The 27,838-nt window shown below is 40.8% G+C and overlaps 2 protein-coding genes across 2 annotated transcripts; one reads left to right on the top strand and one right to left on the bottom strand.

Annotated features, from left to right (window-relative positions):
• Window positions 1-8,360: 8,360 nt before the first annotated feature.
• Window positions 8,361-9,015, bottom strand: dctpp1 (dCTP pyrophosphatase 1). The gene has a single exon (XM_085782367.1). It carries the CDS (start codon window positions 8,998-9,000, stop codon window positions 8,449-8,451), a length of 552 nt encoding a protein of 183 aa, XP_085638493.1. The 5' UTR covers window positions 9,001-9,015; the 3' UTR covers window positions 8,361-8,448.
• Window positions 9,016-9,232: 217 nt separating this feature from the next.
• gatb (glutamyl-tRNA(Gln) amidotransferase, subunit B) lies at window positions 9,233-27,838 on the top strand. The gene is made up of 13 exons (XM_085782306.1): window positions 9,233-9,419; window positions 12,635-12,788; window positions 12,899-13,012; window positions 18,388-18,583; window positions 19,056-19,178; window positions 19,295-19,408; window positions 20,038-20,122; window positions 21,208-21,252; window positions 21,684-21,876; window positions 22,185-22,318; window positions 27,233-27,311; window positions 27,451-27,585; window positions 27,688-27,838. Exons 1-13 carry the CDS (start codon window positions 9,268-9,270, stop codon window positions 27,811-27,813), a joined length of 1,650 nt encoding a protein of 549 aa, XP_085638432.1. The 5' UTR covers window positions 9,233-9,267; the 3' UTR covers window positions 27,814-27,838.

Below are 27,838 nucleotides of genomic sequence, written 5' to 3'. Positions count from 1 at the left end.
CTTCACTTGAGACCAAATTTGCAGTGAGCCAAAATAGCAACTCCATGAAAACACCACCAGCAACATCCCAGGGCTGATGGTGGAAAGCAATTCATCCCATAGCACTCTAATATTGAAATACATTGCACATAATAGGTGGCAGCCACATGAGAGCAGGAATTAGCAGCCATCACAAGCATCTAACATTGCATCTGTGAAATAGCCATAAATTACCAGCAGCACCAGCAGCAGCAGCACTCAGCCAATATTGTCAAACACACAACTAAATGGTCTGGGCCATTTGTGTCTGCCATTTAAGTCACAGATATGCAGCATCCAATTTTCTTTTTAGAAAAACCTGCATTTCCTCATGCCCTAATGAAACATAAATAAATAAAATAAAATGTGCAAAAGCAGAATCTTAACATTTTGTAAAAACCTGCATCAACATACAATTTTTGATTCAGGTTGGATTACACAATTGGCAAAGAGAGCTGATTTTGGATTCTGTCTTTACTTGTAATTGAAAAAGAGGCTTAAAGTGAAAATGTGATTAAAAACAAAAAAAAAGCAGCAGCTACTTTCATTATCACATTATAACTGGAGTTATTTTTTTAATTAGTTTCTGTATCAAATGTGGAAATGTGAAGTTTTTCAAAGAAACACATGATCTTAGAAATGCGGGGCCTGCTGGTCAAACACGATTAGGCCTAACTGGAAAAATACCTAATTAACAGTCGCATATGATTATATTATGTCAAATATCAGGGAAGCAGAAACTTAGGAAACAGCAGGTAATTCTTACCTTAGCCTGGTGAAATGCATTTGTGATGGACTAACCCTGGTGGAGTGGGGAAAAAATTAAATCCTTGGGCAGCTGAAAGTTGTCGACTTGCTGTCAGCTGCTCTGGTTCAACCCACGAAAGTGCAGTTGTTGCTGACACAAACAAAGTCTGAATGAGTTGTCTCCAAAAAGCAACATAACGCGGACTTTGTAACAGATATACTGACCCCGGTATGCTGTGTGATGATGAGGGGAAACTCTGCTGAAATTGTTTGGAACAGCGATTTGCAGAGCAGCAGGTGGCAGCAGGGGTTAGCTACCATAGATATATATAAGAACTAGATGACTCACCCGCAGCTGTTTCCCAATGACAAAGCGTAGCCAGTACGGCGGCCATCTTGGGACGGGCAACTCTCTCCCTCAGAGCATTAAGCCTATGGTGCATGTTCTGCTTTAATGACCACAACTTGCTCAGTTTTTGTCCGATTTCAAAACGGTTTGATTTTTATGAACGTTTATGCAGTTATGATGCAGCATATTTAGAATCACGGATAATTTTAATAATGTATTTTTTTTTTGTAAAAGTAACATTATAGTGACATTATGCAAATAGTTAAAGTAATAGCTACATACTGATTTATTTTTCACAGAGTTATGAATAGTTTTTTTTAGTACAGATGACTGGATCACCTATCTACTGCACTGTAACTGCAGCCAGAGTCAGAGCAAGTTGCCCGTCCTCATATGGCCGACTGTGAGCTACGCCTGCGTGTAGTCAGATCCACCCCCTTGTTAGCTACAGGTAAGCGCCTCTCCACCAGGTGAGTTCCGGTGACTGGAGCTCCGCCCCCGTGGAGAACTCGCTCGTTCCCGAGAGTCTGGCCCAATTCCAATCCGACCCCTCACGCACTCACTGACTTAGAGGCGCGTTCACGGGAAGTCCGTGAGTGTGTGAGGGCTGTTCCATTGTCAGATAATCAAGTCAGTGAGTCAGTGAATGAGCCCTTACTGCCCCCTTACCGTAAGTCAGCACCGATGCTGACTTTGGGTAGGGGAATTACCCACAGTTCATAGCGTTGTGAAGTCAAACCATAACACATGGGGTGCCGTCGGAACGCAAGTGTTAAAAAAAAAAGAAATTAACACAAGTAGTCAGAGAGAGCTCCGCCAGTCTCTTTATTGTTAATGGACAGGAGCCAAAAAAAAAGGAATAAATAAAAAGAAAAGAAGAAGTTAACTGTCAGTATTAACGTGCAGTTTGTGATTATTGATGATGATTTGATCAGATCTGATCCAGGAATATTTTGTTTTGAGTCCGCCTCCCTCTCACACCTTGTGCGTATTGAAAGTACAGTAAATTTATCGGTCCAAGGGTGGAGTTAAAAACATTTTGTTGTCAAGGTAACGTGTCGTGAGAGTGGGTAAGTGCTGTTCCATTCATGTTTACAGCATCTGGACCCTCACAGACTCTCACACTCTGTCACTTAGAGCTGACGTCACTTTAGTCAGTGAGGGTTCAGGGCTTGAGTCTTTAGGGAACGGATTGGAATTGGGGGTCTGTGCTCATGCAAGTGTTGAACTACAGGAAGCGGTTAGGGTCAAATTAATTGTATAGCAGTTTGTCTAGAGGGTTGTATTCATGATTATCTGATTATCCTGAGAGTTGGAAATACATTTTGTAAAAGGATAGCTTCTTTCTGCCCCCGTTCATTCAGGTGTTGCAGACATTATTTTTTGTATTATACTGTTTTTCTTTTCTTTTTTCAATTAATGAAACAAACATAACTAAAACTACTGTCGTCAGGGGAAAGTATGGTGGCCCTGAGAGCTCAATACACAGCAACTTTAAAAAAAAAACTAAACAAAAAAAACATGCAAAGACAGAAAAACACAACAACTTCATAAAATATGTTGAACAGTTTGACAGCACATGTGCTATAAAAAGTAACAACATAATAGAAGTGTTTCTGAAGATAAAAGAAGTGGCAGACCTAAATAATCCAGTAATCCAGTACTATTTGCAAAAACTAAACTCACCTTTTCTCAAACGCTAACAGGTAGCCCTCCTCATAACTATTAAGGTCAAGAAGCATTGAACAAGTGTGCACCAGCCAGCCAGGTCTGTCACTTTTTGGTGTCCTTGGAAATATTTCCTTTGTGTTGTGAGTTTTTGCAGCACATGTGTCATCTAATTAGAGAAGTTGTTTTCTGAATTTGTGGCACATTGGTGTCTGTCTGCACGTATTGTTAAGCTGCAGTGCATTGAGCTCACAGGGCCACCATAGGAAAGGAAGATAATTACTGTCAAATTCACACTAATACCCATAACAACCCATTTTCAGGCTTCTTCTCCAAATAACTTCCCATCATAACAATGGACACTGGGGACATCATTGGCAATGCTGCCGTCAGATGTAGTTCCTCATGAGTTCAAGAGAAAGAACATCACAACTTCTTAAAATGTATACTGCTGACTTGTCTACTAGTTTAAAAACAAAAGTTCACTTATCTATTCCAAAAACTTGACATTTTCACAGGAGAAACACAAACATCCTGACAGCTGGGAATGTTGCCCTGTTGTTTTACATCTTGTTTGAGACTGAGCCTTGACTCAGACTGTATGTATGGTCCCATCTAAAAGTCTGTACAATAAAATCAACATTTTCTCATTGCTAATTTGGTTTTCTTCTTGAGAGCAGGCATGTGGCGTATTTGAACAATGGTTTCATGTTATCCAAGTATCTCATAACTAAAGCAGCTAAATCTATTTTGGCCACCACTGCTTTCATTGTTTACTCTTGTGCTTTTTTTTTTCTGTGGCACATTTGCAAATTTGGTTTGATTCACTAAGATGCAACATTCAATAGTATAAACTTTTCTCTTTTGGTAAAGTAATGCAGGATTTAGTCTTTGCAGTAACACAATATGATATACTTTAACTGCTGGTTTAATGCTCTTCTTGTCTTATCTGTTCAGTCAAGCTAAAGACTATCACTCCATTGTGTCTGAAATGTTGCTGGTTCAATAAAGCAATCAAAAAGAGAAAATGGCTTTTCCACAGCAGAAAAGAAAAGGCGCAGGTGGATCCAACAACATTAACAATTACTTCCTTCCACTGACCTGGGTGGAACAAGCTCGCATAAGAGGAGCTCGGCTTTGTTACTGATCACACCTGTGCTTTTCTTGCCACAAAATGTCAAAATGCCAGTTACAGGAAGCTATTACTAAAATAAATGCATTAGCTTAGTTTTGGGGGAAAAAATAACACCAAAGCTAGATGATCTAGGTGGCAAAGGTGTTAAAAGGTGTCTTTATTATTCATGTACTGGGTCACAATAAAGTTATATTTCATCTAGCAAATTCCCTCAGTGAACTGATATAACCCACAGAGACACTCATATAACTGTCTAATTGTTGGCAGGGATTTTGACTTGTGACAATTGCTGTATTGGCTGAGCTGTATGTCTCATGAGGAGGAAGCGAATTGCCAAGTAGTTCATGTTCAGGATGGATCAGTCTGGGGTATTTAAGATCTGACAGAACCACACAAGAGAGACAAAATTATTCTTCGCCATTAGCGATGGTCCAGGAGAGAGAGATGGGGGCGGGGGAAGCTACTGTAGTGGTCTGTGTGTGTTTCTGTGCAAATGTACACGTGTGTATGTGCAGCATGTGATGTGATGTGATGTGAACCCCTGCTGCTTTGTAACCCCACTGTGTGAGATCTGACAGCTCCCACTGCTGTCTCTATGACGGGGATAAAAGAGTGTCTGTGTGTGTGATTCAGATAGTGAAAAGAAAGAGGAAGTGGCCTAAAAGAAAGTGGGGAAAAAAAAAACCTGAAGCTGTTTCACAGAAAAATAAATATACTCACTCACTCAAGTATGTGTCTTTGAGATCTAAACAGATAGAGCATGAAAAACTAAATGTCCTACATCCCTTTGAATCCCTCAACAACAGGCCTGATGGTATCAGCGGGGCTGGCCATTAAAAAGTAGAAGAAGATGTACGATTTTTAAACTCATCAAAAGTCTTAAGTAATTAAGCCCTCAGCGCCATCTTCAGACAAGGAAAAGCATCATGGGAACTGTCTTAACTTCTTTCTCGAAACATGAAAACATCGGACATGAGAGCAAAACTAGCCCTCAGTTTACTTTCAGCTAAAACTTATTACAGGGATAGTGTTGATATTAGGAAAGGCCTGCACTTCTGGATAACAGGTGTACATGTATTTCCCATTTTAAGTGAAAAAAAAAACATACCAAACACATCCTTAATGAGCTATTGGAACTGCACTTTGCCGTTCTTGTTGGTTTTTGGACATTATCAAGTCCTGCCACCAAACAGACCACTTAGCCTAACTTCAAATCTGTCAGATGGTTCCTGATCTCAAAGAATTTTAATGTATTTGTACCATTTCCAAAGCATTTGCCCACTCCAGCTATTAAAAACTTTTATCAGTAAAAGAGCAGGTATAGTGGACATGAAGGACCCTTATCAGCAGTGAATCGAATTCACCATTACACATTCATTCTCCAGTGTGCTTAAAGTCTTGAGGACTTGATTTTTGTGGGTGTCCCCCATCACTGCAGTCTCGGAGGACATGAGGGCAAGATTTATTCAAAGAAATGATTTCACAGCCTCACTGAGCCAATAAAGATGAAAACTCCCTCTTTTGGTTTTCTGTGTAAATGAGGTGATGCATGCCAAGGTAATTTACTAATTTAATGAAGCATGTTTTTAAAAGAGTTCAAAAAGATTGTTTATGTGTAAAAGTTTAACTCTCATATAAGATTCATCTGTGAAATACATTGATTAGAATTTATATATGATCAATCCAACTGTACAAAACACAGTATACTATATTGATGGCTTGATTTGAAAGGTTTGGGTTAACAGAGCCGGTAAGCACAGACTATCATTGAGTAGTTTTGTGCAGCGATAACTCAAACTCAATTTTAACAGAGACTGAGCAGAACTTCACGTATCCAAATTATAAACTGGGACAATGTGACCATATGTGACAGTAATGGGATAATAGTAAAAGGTGAAATGTAGTGTAATAGCAGCCAGAGAGAAGAGGTGTAAGATTTGGCCCAGTGTTTAAAAAAAAAGGAGGCTTGGACTCAGAAATCTTCATCTGGTGCTTTATAAGTCTCTCTTTTCAGAGGACATGAGGTCAGCGTATGACATGCGACATTAAGTTGGTGAATAGATTTAGTAATGTTGGAGACCCCACAGTGAACTTATATGTGTTTCATTGTGCATGAGTTTAACTTTTGCATTTGTAAGAGGAAAATCGCGTCACTTCTTCCCGTAGGTACATATCACTACTTTAAGTGACATTCATATGCATGGGATAGTGCGGTGAACAAGCTGTGAGAAGTTCCTGCAAGGAAAAATAATAAATGTGTAATTCAAGTCGTAGCTACTCTCTGACTGAGGTTAGAGCTGGGTTCAGGATCAGCTTCAGAGAGTCTAATCTTTATATCACATTTTTATGTCAGTGCAGCAGTATATGGAAATGTGCTATATTATATTCCAGTCCAAAAAATGCATGAGTTTTTCAAAATGCGGAGTTCTTTACCAAATCTTTTCGTGATAACTCAGCAGTGCCTGTATTTTCTCAGTGCGACAGAAAACTGCAAGAACACCACTACAGGGTGAACATGTCCACATTTAGTCTCCTGAGAGAGCTGTAACCGCAGCCTGCTACCTGCCTGGCACACAACTAGAAACTATTGAAATTGCATCTACAAAATGTTCCAATCTTCTATTACACCATTTAAAAAAAAAAAAAGACGTTCACTGTGCATTATACACTGTAGGGTTGATAATTTGGAAGTACTACTGCTGAAAATGTTTTCACTTTGAGCTGTGTGGAGTTGTGCACTGCTGAGTTTGTGGGGAATTATGTTGAGCTAAGGTTTTATGATCCTGAAAACCAAATCTAAGGCGGCTACTGTGGTTATTCTACTTCATTTGATCAAGACTGAAAAAAGTTTAGCCCTCCTTTCTGCTATAAATCTTAATTCCAAAGAGCTGAAAATTAAAATGATGGATTCACACATTATAGTGCCAGGGGAAGGAGGGGAGATTACATATCCAGGTTTTTGAATACACATCAGGAAAAGTGCGCAATTTCTCATTCTTAATGCGACATACCGTGTCATATCTGCTTAAGTAAAAGGCTGTTTACTTTGAAGTGCGACTCCACTCGTACACAGCAGCATTTTTAGTGATACATGACTGTTCGTGGTTGCAGCCTGCGGATGACTAATGTCTGAGTGAGCACCAGGATACACAGCTGAGGGCAATGTTTGTGTCTCAGACAATTTTTGAAGTTAAATGAAAAATCTGACAGATGTTTTCATCCCTCTGTTGCACTCAATGCCCGTCTCTTACACACACACACACACACACAAATACTCTATCAGTATATTCTGACTTTAGAAACCTTTGCTGAAAGATTCATCAAATATTCATTCCAGGTGGCAACGCATGGGAAGAGCCTGTTTCATCCTTCCTCTGCATTACTGCCTGCTGCTTTAAATAAAGCAATGAAAGCCAAATAGACCCAGATACATTTTGTACAACAGCCAACCATTATTTTCAGGGACTCAGTAATACTGAATCTTGTCAGATGAAGTGATGTCAAGGAGGATTGAAGGCTACAAGTGCCTTTCAATGATTAGTCTAGTTATAGCCATTGTAGCAGTCATGCCTGCATATATTGTGCTAGTAGACCATTATAACTAATGCCTCTTAACACAATAGTCCTGCCAGAAATCACATTTTCATGGGGATTTCTTTTGTCAAATTGCACTGCTTTCGTCTGAAGTGTTCCTAATAGTTGGTTCCCTTATTTCTATCAGAGTTGGACTAGAAACACCTCTAATTATGACATTAAATATTAAAATTAATAATCCATATCCTCCAAAACACACCACAAAGTTGAATGGACAGAAAGTGAACATTGAGTCCTTGGAGATGGTAGCATTTATTGCAGGGGTGTTGTATTTGACTACAATTAAATATGTTCACACACCAATAATCAGAAGGCAAGGGGGTTTACATCTCTCACAATGCCCTTTAGTTTGGATTAAATTTGTACAGTAGAAACAACCAACTGAAATGAATGAATGAAAAAACATGAGTGAGACTTAAAGCAACTTTGACAAAAATGATGACATGAATAAAACAGAAGAAGAGATCAATCCCTCATTCAAATAAATCCACAAAAGTAAAAATACTTGATTTTCATTATTTTACAACTTCTTTTCCATGTCTGGGATGATCAAGGAAACAATCAGGGGTCAAACTTAACATTTTCCCCCAAATACACTGCACAACAGAAAAAAAGACTAACCACAACAGCATGCAATGTCTCAAACACACAGGGTAAAAACAGGATTTAAAAGTTGAGATCTATGAAAGCCACTATATGTTCATAAAGTGCCATGCCTGCTAAATGTGGCTTTGCATAATACAGGCATCTAGGGCTACTAAACGTGCTTCACAAAAGTTAAGAGCATTGATATGGTAACTAGTCAAGCCAGAAAAAGCCACTTGAACCAAAAGAAGTAAAAAATAAAATAAAATAAAAAAGTGTTCAGTAGCAGTGGGCCATGGTTAAGCTGCAGCAGCTCCAGCAGTAACTACCCATCCATCCATCCATTGCTCAGTCAGTCAGTGTATTCCGTGTACTTTTTGGCCGACCCATGCACCTTGTTGGCGGGATACTTCAGTCGGTTCAGGGCCATTTTACGGAGCACAGCTTGCGGGAGGTCGACGCGACACTTCTCCGCCAGCTCCACCAGGTAGATCAGCACGTCGCTCAGTTCGTGCGCCAGGTGCTCCCGCTCCGACTCGCTCCAGTCCGGCAGGCCCTCGGCCACCTCGCCGCGCCACTGGAAGAGCTCCGCCACCTCGCCCACCTCGCCCACCATGGCCAGCAGCAGGTTGCGGGGCTGGTGGAACTGGTTCCAGTCCCGTTCGTCCGTGAACTGCGCCTGCATCCGCCGCACATCCTCGAAGGACGGCTCCGTGCTGAAGGCGAACCTCTCCGGGGCTGGGGCTGGGGCTGGGGCTGCTGCTGAGCCTCCGTTGTGCAGCTTGGAGCCGGGTGATGGTGATGATGCCTCCGTGGTGCTGGCCGCTGCTCCTCCTCCGTTCACCACCGCGGAGCCGTTTGGACAAACTGACGACTTATTGCCGTTTCCATTTGTGGCCATCATTGTTGTGTTACTTTTATCAAAAGTGCCGCGTAAAAACAACTTCTGAAAGTTTTGTCAACAACCTGATCCCCGGCTACCATGTGAAGAAGTCCCGCCAGATCTTATTGGACACCGGAAATGATGTATGTTATATAGGAAACGGGAAACCCGATCGGTGCTGGGTATTGTAGTTTTAAAGGAAAGCTAGCGCCGTTGACTTCCATATTAAATCTCACTTTAAAAAACTACAACTCCCGTCCTGTGTTTACCTGATGCCTCAGATCCAACATGGCGGCCCCCTCTATAGCAGCGAGCGAGCTGCTACATAAGATGAATAAACATATATCGATATTATTATATCCGAGGACTTTGTGTGTCATTAGACGGATAAACACAACAAGCTCAAAATGTCGCAGTCAACATCAGCTGAAAGAGAAAAGGTAAGAGAGGCTGTTACTGTGGAGGAGACTCTGTCATTGACACGACTAGTAGAAAACAGTAGAGTTTAAGAGCTGAGCGTGTTGAATAAGGTTCAGTTTTAAGTTTATTTAGTGCCTTAATAAGTATGAATCAGTATCAAGACCACTTAGAAATAAAATAAACCTGTCATTTCGAGAACAAAGTCGTAATGCAACGTCAATAATATCATAACATTTGAATTGTTTATCAATCCACTGCATAGAGGTCGAGATGAAGCTCATGAGACAGGCTTCTGGAAGTGCAGCCTTAAAAATGGGCTAATAACACAACTGAGGGTATAATGTACCGTACCCATAATGAACTGTCAATCATGCAAAGCTTCTGTAGTGGAGTCCCAGAACAGGATAATAAAGTGAGCATATAGATCCCCTTAAAATGAACAATGTATTTATAGCCTAAATCAAGGACTGTCAGATTTACATTTTGGCAATACACTCAGTTGAGTTGCTTCACCTGAAATTATTTCTGAAGTTAAGAAAGTAAAAACAAAAAAATAAAATATAAACCATAACCCTCAATGAAGTCATAATTTGGTGAAAGTGTGTGAGATGTAGGCTAGTAAAGAAGTGCTGTTGCTATGGTTACTTACAGCTTCACATGAAGTCTGATAACCCCTCTGATTTAACCTTAAGGGCACTTAAGTCATTGTGCTTAAAGTTGGAGAACTAGCAGCTGACAGTTTTTTTTTTTAAGCTGTGGGTGATATAAATAATGAATTTTGTTTCCTGATATGAATCAAGTTCCACAAAAACGCTAGATCCTACCGTCCACATAATAGCTGCAACTCTCCACTGTGCAGCTTAGTGTAGCCTCTGTGACAGTGAGGGGGAGGACAACATGGATTTTTATTTCATACCATGCAACAAGATTTAGTGGGTTATCCAGCTATCTGTGGGCTTAACTCAGGTTTTATGGAGGCTGCCTCACTTTTCACTATGGCACCTGCATTTGATAGGATCAGATGAAAACCTGTCAACAGCTCCACTACTGATCACTCAGATCACTGGAAACAGAGAGAAAAGGTAGATCATAAAGAGCACAAGATATTTTCATAGACAAGAAGAAGTTTTGCTGTTTTTTCATTTGATACAGTGAGATTATGATTTTTATAATTTCACAAAGATTCTTCATTTATCGGCAGGATGCCTAGTTGTGTTGCCTCGACACATAACCCATAAACATTTGCTCTACAAATAATATGTAACATAATAATTACTATACTCATAGGATTAGCAGTGCTGTTTTGAATCATATCATGTTAAGTGCTTTATCCTGACAGTGCAACTCCTCATTAACCCAGTGTTAGCTGACTATTTTGCACTCGTTTTTATTTGTTGTTTGTTGTGGCTACTATGGTAATTCAGTTTCCCTCTGGGGATTAATAATTAATTAACGTTTATCTGATCTGACGGAACTATTTTGAAGAAAAATGATATGGCAATTATTTTTGACAAACAAGCCACAATTTTAGTGGGAATTGTGTTTGTTTGTTTTTTCATTGCATTTTCACTGGAAGAAAAAAATATATATATAAAAAAAATGCTTATGAGTTTTTTCCTGGGGGCTTGGTGTCAGTTCCCCTAAAACTTTTGAAAATGGTGTTTGAGGCTCTTGCTGTTGTAGTTGTTATGTTATGAACCACACTGACTTGTAATCGTGGGCCTATATCCCTCAAAGCCAACCACTCAAGCTGCAGGGCCTGCTGTTTGCCAATGTCTGAAATGCAACTCTGGGGTGATTTCTGAGAGATCTGTAGTTCTCCTTCAAGTGTTTCTATCCAGATCTTCTCACCGTGTAAGAGAAGTCAGAACAACAGAAAAGCCTCTTTATGAATTGAATTTGTTTGTTTTTTCAAAAACCTGTTTGTTTTCATTTTCTCTGGAGTCTTCAATGTCTCGATCTCTCCACACAGACGTACCGTCTGAGGGATGTCCCAGAAAACCCAAAGATCTGATAATATTGGCACCTCCAGAAGCCCAGGCTTTATATAGCAATTGGCTTTTAATAATATGATTATGATTATAACTTTGTTCATTTGTAGGAGATTCATCAGTAAAGTCATTTAAACTGATGTGATAAATCCATAAGTTATAGCGTCCTGATAAATGTCCCACAGTCCAAATCAAAGCAGCAAATGATACATACCCACCTAAAAACACAGCCATGTTATTCCAGCATTGGAATATCTGCAGGATTATTTATCCTAGAGGTTAATATAAATATGCTCAAAATGACCAGGACTCTGATTACACTGCAAGTAGGGCTTGCAATACTCTGCGGCTGCTACTTCAGTTGGCTTGGCACATTTTTACATCTCATTTTCACTGAAACAAACAATGTTGTGACACATTTTACCTTTATCAAAAAATTGCAGCTCCTGCAATTTGCTTGGCCATATTGCAATTTCAGTTATATTTTTTGCTTTAATGGTGCAACACAAATTTCAAGGGTTATTTAGACTTCAGACAGCTCCCTCCAGATCAGCAGAGGAAGACATTACACCGTTGTCTCCACAGGCTAAGCTGCACTCAATGAATCAATGAAGTGAACTGAGCTTTCTGTGTTAAAACTGTTGAAGCCAGACACTGCCTTAAAACCACTGTCGTCTTAATCAGTGGCTTAATTCCAATTTACAGTACACTAAATCCAATCACTCATCTCTGCAGTCATTTCTCAGTTTCACATCAGACAGTAGTTGTTTACATAATGTACAACATCTAATCTCTTTGCAGCTGTTATATGTGGCTGTTTTACACAATTAGAAAACATGTATGTGCCATTGCATGCTAAATAAACTATGATTTTAGAGTGTCAGAGTGTACACCATTTGGGATTTTTGTCATTGTTATGCAGCTGTGAGTACTGAGTGGGGCTCTATTTTCTTTGTACATTGCATCATGTGGTAATAGCGAACATCAAAAGCATGGTTTTAAAAAAACAACAAAAAAAACAACAGTCATAACCTGCTGAGAATTAGTATGCAGAGGAGCTCAGTCTGCAGCTTCTGTCTGAAGTGTCCTTCTAATGGAGAGCTGTCAGACAGACAGAGGCAGTGTTTTCCTCTGCACAGCTCCTTTTCCAGCTGATTTTTGTAGCCTCACTGCACATGTATAGTTCATATATTTTGGTTTTCTGGTGTTGTCTCTGTAACATGTGTTGTTCCTCTCTACCTCAGTGCCCCCCAGCAGCTGGTTGGGGTGGTGGGCTTGGAGATCCATGCCCAGATTAACTCCAACACCAAGCTGTTTTCCGGCTCACCAGTTCGCTTCTCAGCTCCTCCAAACTCCCTGGTGTCTTTCTTTGATGGATCCTTACCTGGCACATTACCTGTAAGCGATGTTTCGTTTAACCCAGACTGTGATAAACACCAGTTTTTTGCCCCCCCCCCCCCCCTTATTTGTCAGATCGTCACATAACGTCCCCTGTGTTGTGTCCCCAGGTCCTGAACAGACGATGTGTCGAGGCGGCGGTGATGACAGGCCTGGCTCTCAACTGCACTATAAACAGGAAGTCAGTGTTTGACAGGAAACATTACTTCTACGCTGATCTCCCTGTGAGTTTTTCACTCCCCGGCCTCCTTTGTTTCTTTCTGTGCAACATCAAGGCTCTAGTAGTATACCTTATCACAAAAACAGCAGAGTAGAGCTGCTATTGTCATCGGCACCATGCTGCATTATTGCTTTTGCTGTGATACAGGTTGTTCTCATCTGCCTCCTGCTTCTCCATCATGGCCCTCCCCCTGAACTCTTGCAGACGCCGGCTTTGACTTAAATAGTGAGCAAGTCTTGCTGAGCCAGCAAAAAAAAACTATTTGCCATACACATAGACGAGGGATACGGAAAGCTGTTAAAGAAAATGACCAGTGTTTTTTCCACTTACAGCTCATTTCCTTCATCACAGTGCAGTCACATTTTTACATTATCCATTATCCCTTACTTTATTTCATTTCCCTCTCACTGCCTTCACTGGTAATTTAGGAATAACTGTCTTTTATTCATAGTTAACATGATTTTAATCATTATTGGAACCCTGAAAAGTCTGGGTGGTGTTCTCTAAGCGCTCAATTATGTATATCTGTTTGCTTATCGACTTTCTGGACTAATTAGGAAATATGAAAGGTAAGTAGTTCATTAACATTAATTGATTTGTGAGTAGAGGTATTAAGATGACTCTGATCTTCAGTAGTTAGTTACCTATAATCATTTTTCCAACTGGAGGCTACCTCACCTATAATTTAAATATTCATATACTAACTATTGAGTACACTACTTCAAACCAATATTAATGAACTAATACGTATAGTTATGTATTTATTCTAGCCACATAAGGGGGGAGAGTGCAAACAATCTGTGACATGACATCGACATGCTGTCCACGTTAAACTGATGTGGTGAACGCCAGCGTGTAGCAAACAGTTGTTTATTTACACATCCAGCAGAAACATTAGCATTGATTTGCAGCCTTGTTTGTGTCCACCTGATGAATGGTGGTCTAATGCTTTCTCCCCGTCTCGCTCTGTTTTGATCTCCACCGGCTCCTGAGGGAAATATCCGCCTCTTTAGCGGCTAATGCCTGATTATGTCCGCCAGCAGGCTGCTGACTTTGTGTGTTGCTTTAAAACCCCCCACTGTACACTACGTGCCCGCCCGGCACCGAACAGCAGGGAGAGAAAGTTTTGAACCTATACGGTGAACACAGGGGAGCTTTAAGCAGCTAAAGACAGATACTTCCCTCAGGAGCTGCAGGAGAGAAACAGAGTTAAAGGCGACTTAAATTCATCAGATGGCTGAGAGCACAATGCTTCTCTGTACCTGCTGAGTGTGTAAGGAAGCAACTGGCCACTAACACATCTGTCATATCATCTCAAAAGGTGACGATGTGTCACTTTTTTTTATTCACAACCTGTTTGTGCTGCCTCCTAGTGGCCGAACAATGATTCATTGCATCTTTAAAATCGCCTTTTTCAAATTTACTGCCGATAAGGTAGATCAGACAAATTTGCAAACGTGGCATTTGAGAAGTTCAGCACCAATCCACTGGCCGCGACTCGCAATTGAGGTTTTAAAATGTCTAACAGCATGCAATATAAGATGAACAGCAGCTTGGTAAGGAGGTGGTAGAAGTACCCAAACCTCTCCCAACCCCCTCGCTTTAACTCTGATATTTCCATTTAACAGTCTTGCCCAAGTGATGTTCACTTTCCTCCATGTAATGGAGTGCTCGCATGGTGAGGTTTCACTACCCCTCTGAGCTACAGGGTAATTTTACTGCCATTATGAGTGACATTTTAAGGCTTAGATGGAAAAGACAAAATGCCATGGGAACTCTACAGTGACTTGCCCTACAGGGACCTCTTGTAATAAATCTATAAATTCTCAGAAGAAAGGTGTTCGGGAATTTTGCTGTTTGAATTTTTTCAGCGTCTGTTTCACCCTGGGAAGAGTATATGTTAACACAGCTTTGGGCAAGGTAATCAGGAGGGTAATTATGGACTGAAGAACTTAGGAGACAGATTTGCTTTCCCTTTGGTTTTATTTAGTTAACTGCTCAAAGAGGTGGCAGCAGTGTACTGATTGAATCTGAACTTCAGCTGTTTTTTGTTTTTTTTCATGGTTTATTTATTGAAAGTATTTATCATATACATAATAAAAGACAAGGCAATTGAGGGAGAAGTATTCCAAAGTGATACTAGATATAATATAACAGTTCCCTCACCTGTAATATAAAACATCACCTGCTACTTCCACCTTAAGACATGGAGATAGTTACACCTAATGGAGATAGTTACATACAAAATATTACATGACCCTACAATAAATAGATAAACAAAAATGAGAAGAAAAAAAACAACAAACACAAAAAAGGGGTGTGGGGTCTCTTATGATTAAGTAAAGGCAGCAGAAAGGAAGACTCCATCCAGATCAGCTAGATGTGCAAATTCACATTCATAGGCATCATAAGTGATGTACAGTTATCATTACAGAGTGTCTGGGGGTTGTAAGTCAAGGCTTTGCACATGCAATAGTTAGGTTCAGCTGTTTTTTATTACAGTATTTCTGTTATTGTATTAAGTGGATTTTTTTTCTCTCTTTCTTTGATATTCCTGATAAAATTCTGAGCTGACTTGAGCTCATGGTGGAAATGTGACTGATGAGACATGATGCACAGGTCTTCTCTGAGGATCTTGATAGATTTTTTTTTTTTTGCATATAATATTTCACCAACATTCCTGTTTATCACAAAGTAGCAGCAGCACATTTTTTAATCACCGTGGCAGGGATACATTATCTCCCCAGAAATTCCATGTATCTTGAAATTCCAGTGAAATCCCCTCCAGAAGCGCAGGGATTACCGTCGGGTTCCTCTTGCACTCTGGTGTGTTTACCGAAGATTGCATCACCCCTTTTGGATTCGTTCACAACAGTAGACACACACACACACACAGCAGGGACGATAATACCCGATTACAGTCTTTGTTTTCCTTGGAGATTTCACAAACGACCCTTGTCAGCAGTTTGAGCCCGACACCTTTATTTGTGTTTTAAATTCACTGCGCTGCTCTTTAAAAAAAAAAAAAACTTTGCTTTAGTCTCATCACTTATTTCAAAAGAGTGATCTGTCCCAGTGTTTGATAAACTGAAGTCAAAGTGTCTTTAATTATGCAGATGATGGGATATTTTTCACATTCGACCCTAAAGTTGAGTGTGATCTACCATCGTAAAACCAAACCAGCAGTGGGAGCGAGGGAGAAATTATCCCACCCTTGAAAAATACATTTGTAAATTGCGTTTTACATTATTGATATGTTCCACTAGAAATCCCTGATTGCATTTTGTAAAACACCACAGTTGCTCATTAAATGATTAATGTCGCTGTCCAAACAGCATTCCTTCTTTAAAATGAAATGGCAGGCCAGGCCCATATATAACGGCCCTTTAATAACATGCCTCAGCAGCTCCGCACTAATCTACCAACAAAAGCAAATAATTACAGTTTCCTTGAGATATTAAGTTCCTAAATAAACAGACATGGCCTGACTATTGAAGCTTTGACATGCGCTTAATGAGAGCAGCGAATGTGTGTGCGACGATGGCGGTTAGCTGAGGAGGACTTCAGTGTGCAGGCGCAGGAGGGCGAGACGACTGGCTGAGGCTTGTTTGTTTAGTGACTTTGAAATGAGTCAGAAAATGACTCAGCGGCTCACAACACAGAAATGAGTTTGGGCGTAATGAAATGTGAGTATGTGTGTCTGGTGCTGGATGTATAGCATGAGAGCAGACGTGCATCTCACTGTGAATATAAAAAGGTGTTCAGCTCATTAGGGCTCAAAGTGCTGTCAGGGTGTAAATACGAAGCCTTAATGTGTCTACCAGGATCTTATTAACAACACACTTGCCTGATCCTTCATTATGTCACCAGAAATAGTTGATTTATTATTATGCAGGAGATGCATGAAAAGTCCTCACTTGTATGGATGCTGTTGAATGTACAGTGAGGCGTGTTCGTGCTTCAGCCACCAGACACCACATTTTCAACAGCAGATAGAAAAAAAAAAACTCATGGAAAGATTAAGTAAAAAACAGGCAATTCCTGATAAGCTGCAACAGTATTCACAAAATCCTGCAGATTTAAAGATTGAATCCACTGAGAAGAGCTGGAATCGAAAAGAGAAAATCCCCAGCAGTCTGTGTTTTTTGGGTTTTTTTGTCAGCCATATGTTTTAAAAGGCAGAGGTGTGGACATGATTGATTGAGTCGATCAGGAACATTGTACAGGAAACCAGTGATGAACAGCCCCCCCCCCCTCCAATCTCTCCTCCCACGTCCTCACTCTCTTTAGCATAAATATGATTAATGTTTAGTTCCTGTGATGTGGTTGCCGTGGCAACACGGGCAATTAATACTTATGGCAGCAGTTTCTTTTAAGGAACGGAGAGGCAGATAAAATATTTATCCTTATGCTTTTGTGTGAGTAGAAACCCTGAGTGAAATCGCAGCGCTCCTCCAGCATTATAATGAAGGTCCCAGCCAATTAGCCAGCGCTGGGTTTAATTGATGCTGCCTGCTTCACCTTTACATGGACCCATGGCACTGACTGCAGACTCATCATCAGTGTTAGTCCACTGCAATGCTGAGCAACTGCAGCAGACAGGACCTTTTCTTCTATAATTTGATGTATCTCCCTTTGAAAAATGTCATATTTTGATTGCACCAAATGAAGAATAACTCCATTTAGTCAATTAAAATGAATTAATTTAACCTGGTTAATTAACTACCATGAATGCACTGAATTTTAACATTATCAAGCTTTTAATGAACCTAAAATGTAATTTCCAGCTCTTGCCTTTAAATTGAGAAAGGTCACAACAACCAGTTAAACCAACTAATTAGCCAACGACGACCCAATGTAAAATTGCAATTAACATGTTAATTCAGCATAATGTAATGTTAGAAAGGAAATGTCTTTAAGGCACATTTGAACATTTACCTTGATTGAGATTTTAGGTGACATGATATTGTAAAATTTTCAACTGCTACATAGCTAACGTTAGAATTTGCAGCTGCTTACTTCCCAGGTTAAATGATAGCATGGTTGGCATTTTTACCCAGAGTTTCACCTTTAAAATTAGCATCAAAAAAGTGATGGGATTCTTTTCCATCTTAATTTCACGGGGAGTAAAGACGAGTACATCCCTGCTGTTACTGTTCTTATTGACTCACCTTTCATTTTCACCAGCGCATCTTTTAATCAGATAGCGAGATGGGCTGCTGGCTCTGTAAAGACCCGATAAAAGGTTCAGCTTCTTGCTGAGCTGAGGGAGCATTAAGAAGAGCAACAAGATGCTTTTGGAGTTATGGAGTCTGTATTCACTACACAACCTTCACAGTGCCCAGAATTTCATGGTGTTGTATTTTCTCCTCCTATCAGGCTGGATACCAGATCACTCAGCAGCGCAGGCCCATCGCAGTGGATGGCATGCTGACTTACAGCTTTCTTGGTGGGAAAAGAGGTGAAGTGATCAGAAAAAGTGCCAAGATAATACAGATTCAGTTGGAGCAGGACAGTGGCAAGAGTCTCCACGATGACGCCCGCAGCCAGACGCTCATAGACCTCAACAGAGCAGGTAACGACATTTACTGCCCACTGAGGTTAAACAATGTGGCCGCCGATGCTCTGTTATTCTTTTATTGCGTCTTTCTATCTTTATACCTTTGTACCTTTGTCCTTAGAGGTTCATTGGGCAGCTGAGAGTAGATGCCAACATGTCTGACACAACATTTTTTGGGGGTTGTTTTTTAATCTGACATATGCCATCCTACTGCCAAAACACCAAAATCAGATGCAAATGAAAATGCAAATCTTACTACTATTTGAGTAGGTTTTCTAAAAGACCAAAGTTTCCAGATGTTTAGGCCATTGTTTAACATTGAGATGTGATGCTCTAGAGATTTTTATCTTTTTATTTTGAAGCAAAGTCAGACAAATGTTTATCTACAGACTTGCTCAACAAAGCAAGGCCCGTCAAGGTTTGTCACAAAGCTCCGTGGTATAGATACCTTAGAGATGTAAAACACAGCTGTCCTCACATCCATCAGGTGTAGGTCTAATGGAGCTGGTGATGGAGCCCGACATGAGCTGTGGAGAGGAGGCTGCTGCAGCTGTCAGGGAGCTTCAGCTCATCCTGCAAGCCCTGGGCACCTGTCAAGGCAACATGTCTGGTATGGAAATCACTCTTCGCCTCTCTCTGTCTCTCTCTCTCTCTGGATATCTGAGCTGATCTACATCTAAACCCAAACGTCTTTCCCTCTCAGAGCACATCTGTTTTTTTCCTCAGAGGGCCAACTGAGAGTAGACGCCAACGTGTCCGTCCACAGACCAGGAGAGCCGCTGGGCATCAGGACCGAGGTGAAAAACATCAACAGCGTCCGATACCTGGCCAGGGCTATCGGTAAGAGCCATAAAACCTAAAAGCTTGCTTGAATGCTGGTCCATCTGAAGAGAGCTTAACTTGTTGCATGCTTGTGTAAATGCAACCTCGAGATAGCTGGAGGAATGAAGATAGGAGGCATAGTTAATGCTGACAGTGACTTGTGAAGCATAAGTTCAGTACTGACAACCATTCACAAACAATTAGCCATGCGATAGCAGCGTGTGATGGAGAATTGGCTTCCCACAGCTGTTCACTTAAAAAAGCATAGATTTTGTGTCAACACTGACTTCACTGGCTGTTGATTGAGCCTCAGCTAAAAAAGCTTACAAAGAGCCACCGCCAAAAGGTTTCACCATTTTCATTTGCAGGTATTTAAGCATACCCATAGAGCATACCAACGGCGCTGTGCTTGGGTTATTCATCAATAACTTGAATCATACTCACTCCACTGCTCAATTGGTATTTAAAAGTCAGGCAGAAAAACATCATTTATCACAGTTATAATGTGGCAGCAGTCAGAGACTCTGGGATTTGCCAGCATGTAACAGCAGATGTTTGGCATTTACCACAAAATTATCTTTGTGTGTTCCACTGTTATTGGATTAAGGTCTGTGCTTATGTTCATGTTGTCCCTTATATGTCACCAGACTACGAGATACAGAGGCAGACTGGTGTCCTGCAGAAAGGGGGAACGGTGCAAAACGAGACCCGGGCCTATGATTCCAAATCAGGGTAAGAGGAGGGAGAAAGAACAAGGCTGCAATGCCAAGCTCCAGCCACTACTACACCCTCTGACTGGGATCTCTGCCTGGTTCATTAGTCTCGATCTTTGCTAAGGAGGAACCATCATGGTAATGATGATAGATAGAGCCATTTGGATGCCGCTGCCATCCTGTGTTATCTGTGAGCTATGTGCGAGTCACAGGCTTATGAGCTCACAGAATGAGCCAGCTCCCACACAGCTGAGGCCTTGATCATCTTCTGGTGCTCTGCTTAACTTCCCATGAGCCCTTGCATGTTCGAGGTATATGGTGGAGCGTGTTAAATAGTGTGTGATCACCTATGATTGGCTCTTGGTTCTCACTCCTGTGGAGGTGGCTACAGATTTAAATGAGTTTGCAGATGAGTGGGCACCACTACACACATGTATGTTGTTTGTCCGTCTCATTTTGGTGGACACGGTATCTCAGTAACTTCTTCACATTTGGTAGAAACATCCACTTGGACTCGAGGACAAACTGATTAAATTTTTGGGATCAAAAATAAAAGGTTATGGACATGTTGACCCTAACAAAACACTTTTTAGCCAATGCTTCAGACTTCATACAGCAAGAATGACACACTATTAGGATATAATCTAAAACTAGTCTGAGTGGTGAAGGACAGGAAGGACTAAAAATGACATGAGTATACATAAATACATAAACATCCACATAAATAAACAAAAGCAGACATTTTTAAATAAATAAATGCAGAAATAAAAACAGAGATAGACGTTTTCGTAAGCAAAATGAATTTAATTTGCATTTATTTAGGCATTTCATTATTTAGTTCTGTATTGACGTATATATTTATTTATACTGACATCATTTTTTGTCCTGAATAGGACGAAGACAACCACGACATTAGACTATGTTTTGGGGGTGATTTTCATCATTGATGTACTGAATATCTTATCACTTATTTTCTGAAATACTATACCCATAACAATTTCCCATAAGATGGAAAGTTAGTGGCGTTTATTTATAATATTTCACGTGTTCACATATCAGAATGTTCACAATGCTTTTCTTGATTCTTTGCATGTTGTCTTCCAGGCAAACTATTCCCATGAGGGACAAAGAGGGTCTTCAGGACTACAGGTGAGATTGTATCTGCACGGTCACTGTCAATTTTTGTCCCCAGAGCTTGTGTTTTTTGATGCATATTCACAATCTATCAGTAGATGATCTTGTCCTCAGTGGAGACTGAAAGATGGTGAAGGCGTCTGAGTGGCACTTAGATGGATGGAAATAAATGGATATCACTCAAGGGCTGGAACTCAGTTGTGTGTGTGTGTGGCTGTCTGTGTGTTTACATTGAAGAGTCAGAGTGATAGATGGACAGGTGTGGGGCTGATGGAGTCAAATGATTAGGGTCGCAAGTGAAATGTGACAAGTGTGGTGTCAAAAGGAGCATTAGTATCTCGTCAAAACCTCCTCTTCTCCAAGCTTATCTGTACTGATGATAAGCCTTCTCCCCCTCACTCCCTCTCCCTCTCTCCCCCTCTCCACCACCCCGCCCCTCCCTTCAGGTTCATGCCAGAGCCCAACCTACCCCCTCTGATTGTGTATGAGGATAACGCCTCGCTGCCCGCTGGCATCGATGCGTGCCAGGCCGTGGTGGTACACAAGATAAGAGAGGGGCTGCCAGAGCTGCCCAGTGTCAAAAGAGACAGGCTGGTTCAAACATACGGCATCCTGCCCGAGCACAGCTTCACTCTGGTGGTGAGTTCATAAGAGGCTGAAAGGCTCTCAGAGAGAGAGAGAGAGAGAGAGAGAGAGAGAGAGAGAGAGAGAGAGAGAGAGAGAGAGAGAGAGAGAGAGAGAGAGAGAGAGAGAGAGAGAGAGAGAGAGAGAGAGAGAAGTTGATTCCCTCACTGAATCTGTTTTCTGCACACTTCTCCTAATTGCCATCTGATGGAGCCAGCGTGGATGTGGTTCTGCTTAAATCCAGGAGGCAGCTGAGCACCGTTGGGCTTATTTGATCCTAATTAGATAATGTGCGTGTGAATGTTCCTGGCGTTCTGTTGCAGAATGAGGACGGGCTGGTGGAGTACTTTGAGGCGGTGTTGCAAGCGACCAAGAAGGAGCCAAGGAAGGTGATTGGCTGGGTGACAAATGAGCTGTTGGGTCACCTCAAACAGAAAGACATGAGCGTGAGCCAGAGGTGAGACAAATCCCCATTATGTTGCTTTTATAATATCAGTATAAAGCTTATTGCTTGTCCTCCAGATTTGATTTTTTTGGCCGGTGCAGTCCCATCCTGCTGCCAATGCAACATTTTAGTCAGGCCCCCCCAGCGTGTGACCCTCTCCTCTGAGTTTCTTTGTGACAGACTCACTTACTTTTTACCTTTCACATGCAGTGTCAGGAAATGTCAGTGAATTCTGAGAAGCGGCAGGAGGAGGAATGGAACATGTGCAAGTGAAAGTACACATGATGGGACCATGTCTTTATTGTAGCTGCTCTCAACTCTACAGTGACCATGAGATACTTTCAATGAACTTAGACTTAAGTGTTTTTTCTTGTGTAAGAGTAATAATAGTTTTCAGCCTGAAGGCCTCCACTGATAGGAGCTGATGTGCTGACCATGAACTGAAACATGGCTGATTCAGGTTTGGCTTGGGAGCCTTTTTATATCACTATCTCCCTCACTCCCTGTCATTTCTTCACTATTTGTATTGAAGACATGAGAATACTATTCCCTCTTCACATGAAGTCTGTGTCTATTAGGCCTCTCTGTATTTTAAGGTGTTACAAACTCCTGCTTCACAGGTTTAGCTCAAGTGAAAAAGTGTGATTTCTGTCACCTAAAAGTGATTAAAGAGGAACTATGCAAGATTTTCACTTCAAACAGCTTTGGAGTAATTGTGATGGTTAAATGACTTCTTAGGGGAGAACGGAAGCTCTCTGCCTTCCACCTAGCGCCTCTTGGACGAAAACCAAAACTGGTGTCCCAGATCTGGTCTCGGCAGAAACATGGACTGCTTTACGGCACTACAACACAAACACACCCGATAATCTGTAATCTCTTGTTAGCGTTACCCACCTCAGTAGACATCACTCCATCACTCCTTCTTGCCGGCTTCTTTGAATAAAAATGCACATGGCCAGTGGGGGAGGGAGGAGGTTTAGCAGTGAGTTTTTAAAGGGATAGTAGTGGGTTTGTTATGCTATGAGATAATAACAGAACGTCTTGTAACGTTCTGTTATTATCTCATAGCGTGGTGAATGTGCAGGTCACAACTTGTCCACAAGAGCGTTTTGGAGTTGTTGGATTGTGTATTTGATGAGTTTGATGAGGGAAACAAGAAATCCCATTAGCCTCCGTAGCGTAGCTCTGAGCAGCTCACGGCTCTGGTCCGCCGTTCTAAAAATAGCTTGCGCCGACAATTAAAGGTTACGAACCTACTCCTAAAACTATAGGGATTATGACAATGGGCCAATTTGCCAAAATATTGAACTATCCCTTTAAGACAGAGAAAATATGCACTCTGAAACTGAAGGGGGAGATCTGTAGAGAAAAAACAGCGACCAAAACGGCGAAAAAGCGACCAACTTGCATAGTTCCCCTTAAATTATAACTAGGATCAGCAGTTCGGCTTCATATCCCTCCATCTGAGACACTTCACTGAATAGATTATAGCAGATTGTTCTCCAGGAGTTCAGTCCAATCATTGTACAAACAAGAAGGGTACTAAAGCTTAGCACATAAGGAGGAGGTTGTGGTGGAAGCTCTGGTATCAAACAGCATCAGCAGAGTGAAGCTGCAGTCAGACCAAAAAAATTGTGCCTCATGATGAGGACAGAGGGAGAGTGTGAGTGCTGGTGTTGTAAACATGAACTGCAGGAGCTAGCAGGCGAACAACTGCAGTTCACACACAGTCGTCCAGAGTTTCGTCAAACATTTTACTGTCATTAACCTCAGACTCTGCCCCAGCAGTCGTCCTCTCTTCCCTGTGCCGATGTATTATTTTTCTGTACAATTCTAAAAAATAAAAAAAATAGTAGAGAATAATAGAGTAGCACTTATAATGGCTGAGTTGTTCACCCACCAGTGACTGAGGTCTGTGTCATGGTGTTAAATATTACAGCCACCGTAGCTGGTTTCAGTGTGAAGCACAAGGACTGCAGGGCAACAAGAATAATAACAACGTCCCCTCATGTGTAAAGGTTCAGTGTAGTTATGAGTTTGCTACTGATTTCCACCATTGTCACATATCAATATTTAGAAATTAAGCTGTTCTCTGTTGAAGGAGTAGGAGACATTGGCACTAAAATCTAAGCTACTGCACTGTTTCCTTCAGTAACCGAGTTTTTCTTTGGTTAAATGAGCATTTAGCCATAAACAGATCTTACTTGTGCTGTACAGTATTTCTGAATAATGTTTTTATATCCAGGCTACAGGTGCTGGGTTGAAAACGACAGCACATCAACCTCAGTTGAATGAAATAATTCACTCGAGCAATCTACACTTTTCTGTCATTTGATTGACATCATGGATTATTAGATTCTTAGTGTTCACAAATACTGATTACACCGTGAACCGTCACATATCAGCTACATGTGTGAGCTCATAAATCATCTGATATTCCCTAATTCTTCACGTCTGTCAATGGCAAAACACCTGCGACAGACCTGACAGCCCGTTGGGAAAAAGCCCTGTGTGGACAAATCCAATTACATTAGTGAAATCATTACTTTTTTTTGGGTTGCTGCTGTTTTGATCTGTCCCTGCTGCAGGCCTGGATTATGTTGGATTTTGTAAATGCTCCAAAACACTTGAAATTGAATAGTCTTGTTGATATTTTGAAGCCAAGAGAAGGCGCAATGGTACCTGTCACACTTGTGCTTCAAAAGAACTTGAAGATGCCTATCTAGCCAAAGGCTATGAAAAAAAATAACACAGCTTTGTCTCCTACTGTGACACTAAATATCAGACTCAATTCTAATTTCAACCAATTTCATCTTAACAATTTTCTTGAATGGCAGCTAAATAGAGAGCACAGGTAATAATGTGACAAGTCAGATGCAACTGAGTTTTATGGGTATTCGAGGTCGTCCCAACTTTAAAAGCTTCACATCAGCCTCTCAAGTGCAACTAAGATTAAAATATTGCTCTGTAATGACTAAGAATAAAAAGCTCTCTGAGTCATTAGAGCAAATGTAAATGAAACAAGTAAAAGGTTGACGTCAGTGCAGATGCTTTGAGCTTCACTTTATCTACCATTCCCAGGCAGATGTGAAACATTTGTGTGTGAGTCAACCTCAAAGTAGCTGCTGTTTATTTATGCATAACGTTGCATTTGTTGTAGTTGAAAGGAAAGAGAGTTAAAGGAAAACAAGAGTGGCCGGCAGGACTGTCAAAAGCTGCAGGCAGGGTAGAAAACACAGAAACTCACTCACATAAGTGCTTACAAAAAAATAAATAAAAAACATTTTTGAAGCACATTGCTCAGACAGCCAGAAAGCTGAGACACCAGACATGTCATTAAGAGCTCATCTGGGCCTTTCTGCCACCTCAGACTAATCTCTAGTCATCCAGGGTTTCCCCTCTCAGAGAAGCTGGCAGCTGCCCATGAGGGAAACTCAGTGTCATGTCCAGTGGCAGATTTGCTGCAGGATGGTGACAAGACGATGACAGAGTTGTGAGATAAACATTGGTCTCACTTGGACGACAATTAATGCCATGTTACAAATGTGAAAGCTTTTTTTTTTTTTTTTGACATGCATCTTTTGCCACTCAAATGCACTGACAATCAGATTGTGAGCTGGATGTCAGTCACTGCCTGTTTATTTAAGATAATTAAAAGGGAGCAGTGAGCACTGTTACAACTGAATAATCAACGTTTCAGTCAAAATAGTCTGGTTGTAGTAGGCTACATGTGAGTGACAAACCATTAATCTGTTACTTTTACCTAATTTCACTGTTCATTCACTCAATTTCAAGTGTTTATTTGTTATTTTTCAGAAATTTCAACTCATGATTAATTTCTTTGACATATCAACTGTTTATTAATTCAGCTAACTGTTAACTCACCTAGCTAACTATTTCAACTATTAGTAATTACTTTTAGCTATTTCAACTTATTATACCAGAAGCTAACCATTTGAATGTGAATGTGTTTGTGATGAACAGTTTGCTAACTTTTTCAACTGCTCATTAATTTAGCTGACTATTACTTACAACTTTTAATTAATTCACCTGTTATTCTCTTAGCAAACTATTTCAACTGTTTATCTGTTATTTCTCTGCTGTTTATTCATTACCTTTAGCTAGCCATAAGCATTTCAAGTTGCTATCATTAGCCATAATAATTAATAGTCTTAACCAAGCATTTCAAAACTGGTAGGCTACTTTCAACTTATTTCAAATGTCCATTCCCACTTTATGCTGGATTTCTTTTCTTTTTAAAGCTCTTATCCATTATATTTAAGCTTTTATTCAAGAATTTTTAATATTGACAATTTCAATAGTTTGGCCAAAATAGCTAGTATTGTATCATCTTCATTAATTTTAGCATTACTTTCAGCTCAATCCTTCCAGATTGAGCAAATTAGTTTATTTTCCTCTTATGCACAAGTTTGCGAATATATTTAGTAAAATTACAATTTCTAATCAAATTAATTGAGCTTCTCATGTCCTCCATGGTTTGTTTCCCTCCTCTGGGATACAATTTGCTTGGTTGGGAATCATTACGCAGTTTTACACACAAACCACTGGTCAAACTGAGTTGTGTTTGTATAAAGTTGGATACTTTTCATAGATTTCCCCACAGTGTCTATTGTCATGGTTGGAAGAGATTTAGCAGAGATGGACTGTCTGGCCTGGAGTACACTGAATGAAACTCTGTCTCCACTTAATATATTCTAACAGGCTTTTTGATTCCATTTGTCTGCTAGCCCGGGGAATAAACAAGCAGACAGGAAAGACAAACACATTATAGTCAAATCACAAATGTTGATAGACTGTTGCATCCTCTCCATCCGACGCTCCCGCTCTTCTTCTCCTCCTCCATTTATATCACTAATTCTTCAGTCCATTAAAATGTAATTGAATCACCCCTTCATTTTATTCCAGCCCAATATCTCCTCCTGCCCTGGCCGAGCTGCTGGACCTCCAGGAAACGGGACACATCTCGTCTTCGGTTGCCAAGCAGGTCAGTCAGCTGCACGGTACATGCAATTATCCCTCTCTACCTGTCACTCACAACACACAACCCCAGCTAGTCCTCATTTGTTTTCCAGTTATCACCTGTGTCTTACTGGTTTCTCCCCCCACCCCACTCCCACTCACAGGTTTTTCAGGAGATGTGGAGGTCATCGGGCAAGACGGCCCGCCAGATCATCCAGGAGCAGGACTTGGGGCTTGTTAGTGACACTGCACAGCTGCACAGCATCTGCCAGAAGGTGGTGGACTCGCATCCTGATGAGGTGAGGGCTCACATATGGATTCTGGATTGCAATTATATATTTTCTTCTTTCTTTTTTCCTTTTTATTTGAGATGTTTTGTGTCTGTTATGCCTGCTGTGTAGGTTCACGCCATCAGAAACGGAAACAAGAAAGTCCTGAACAAGCTGATGGGCCTGGTTCAGAAGGAGACCAAAGGTCGAGCTGATCCAGTTCTGGTGAGGAAGATTTTACAAGAAAAGACTTTGTGAAGGTCGAACTGCACTGTGAGACCGA

This window comes from Trachurus japonicus, chromosome 1, assembly GCF_045865225.1.
Source record: "Trachurus japonicus isolate A0001 chromosome 1, Traja_1.0".
Lineage (NCBI taxonomy): Eukaryota > Metazoa > Chordata > Actinopteri > Carangiformes > Carangidae > Trachurus > Trachurus japonicus.
This window is presented reverse-complemented; position numbering and strand designations above follow the sequence as displayed.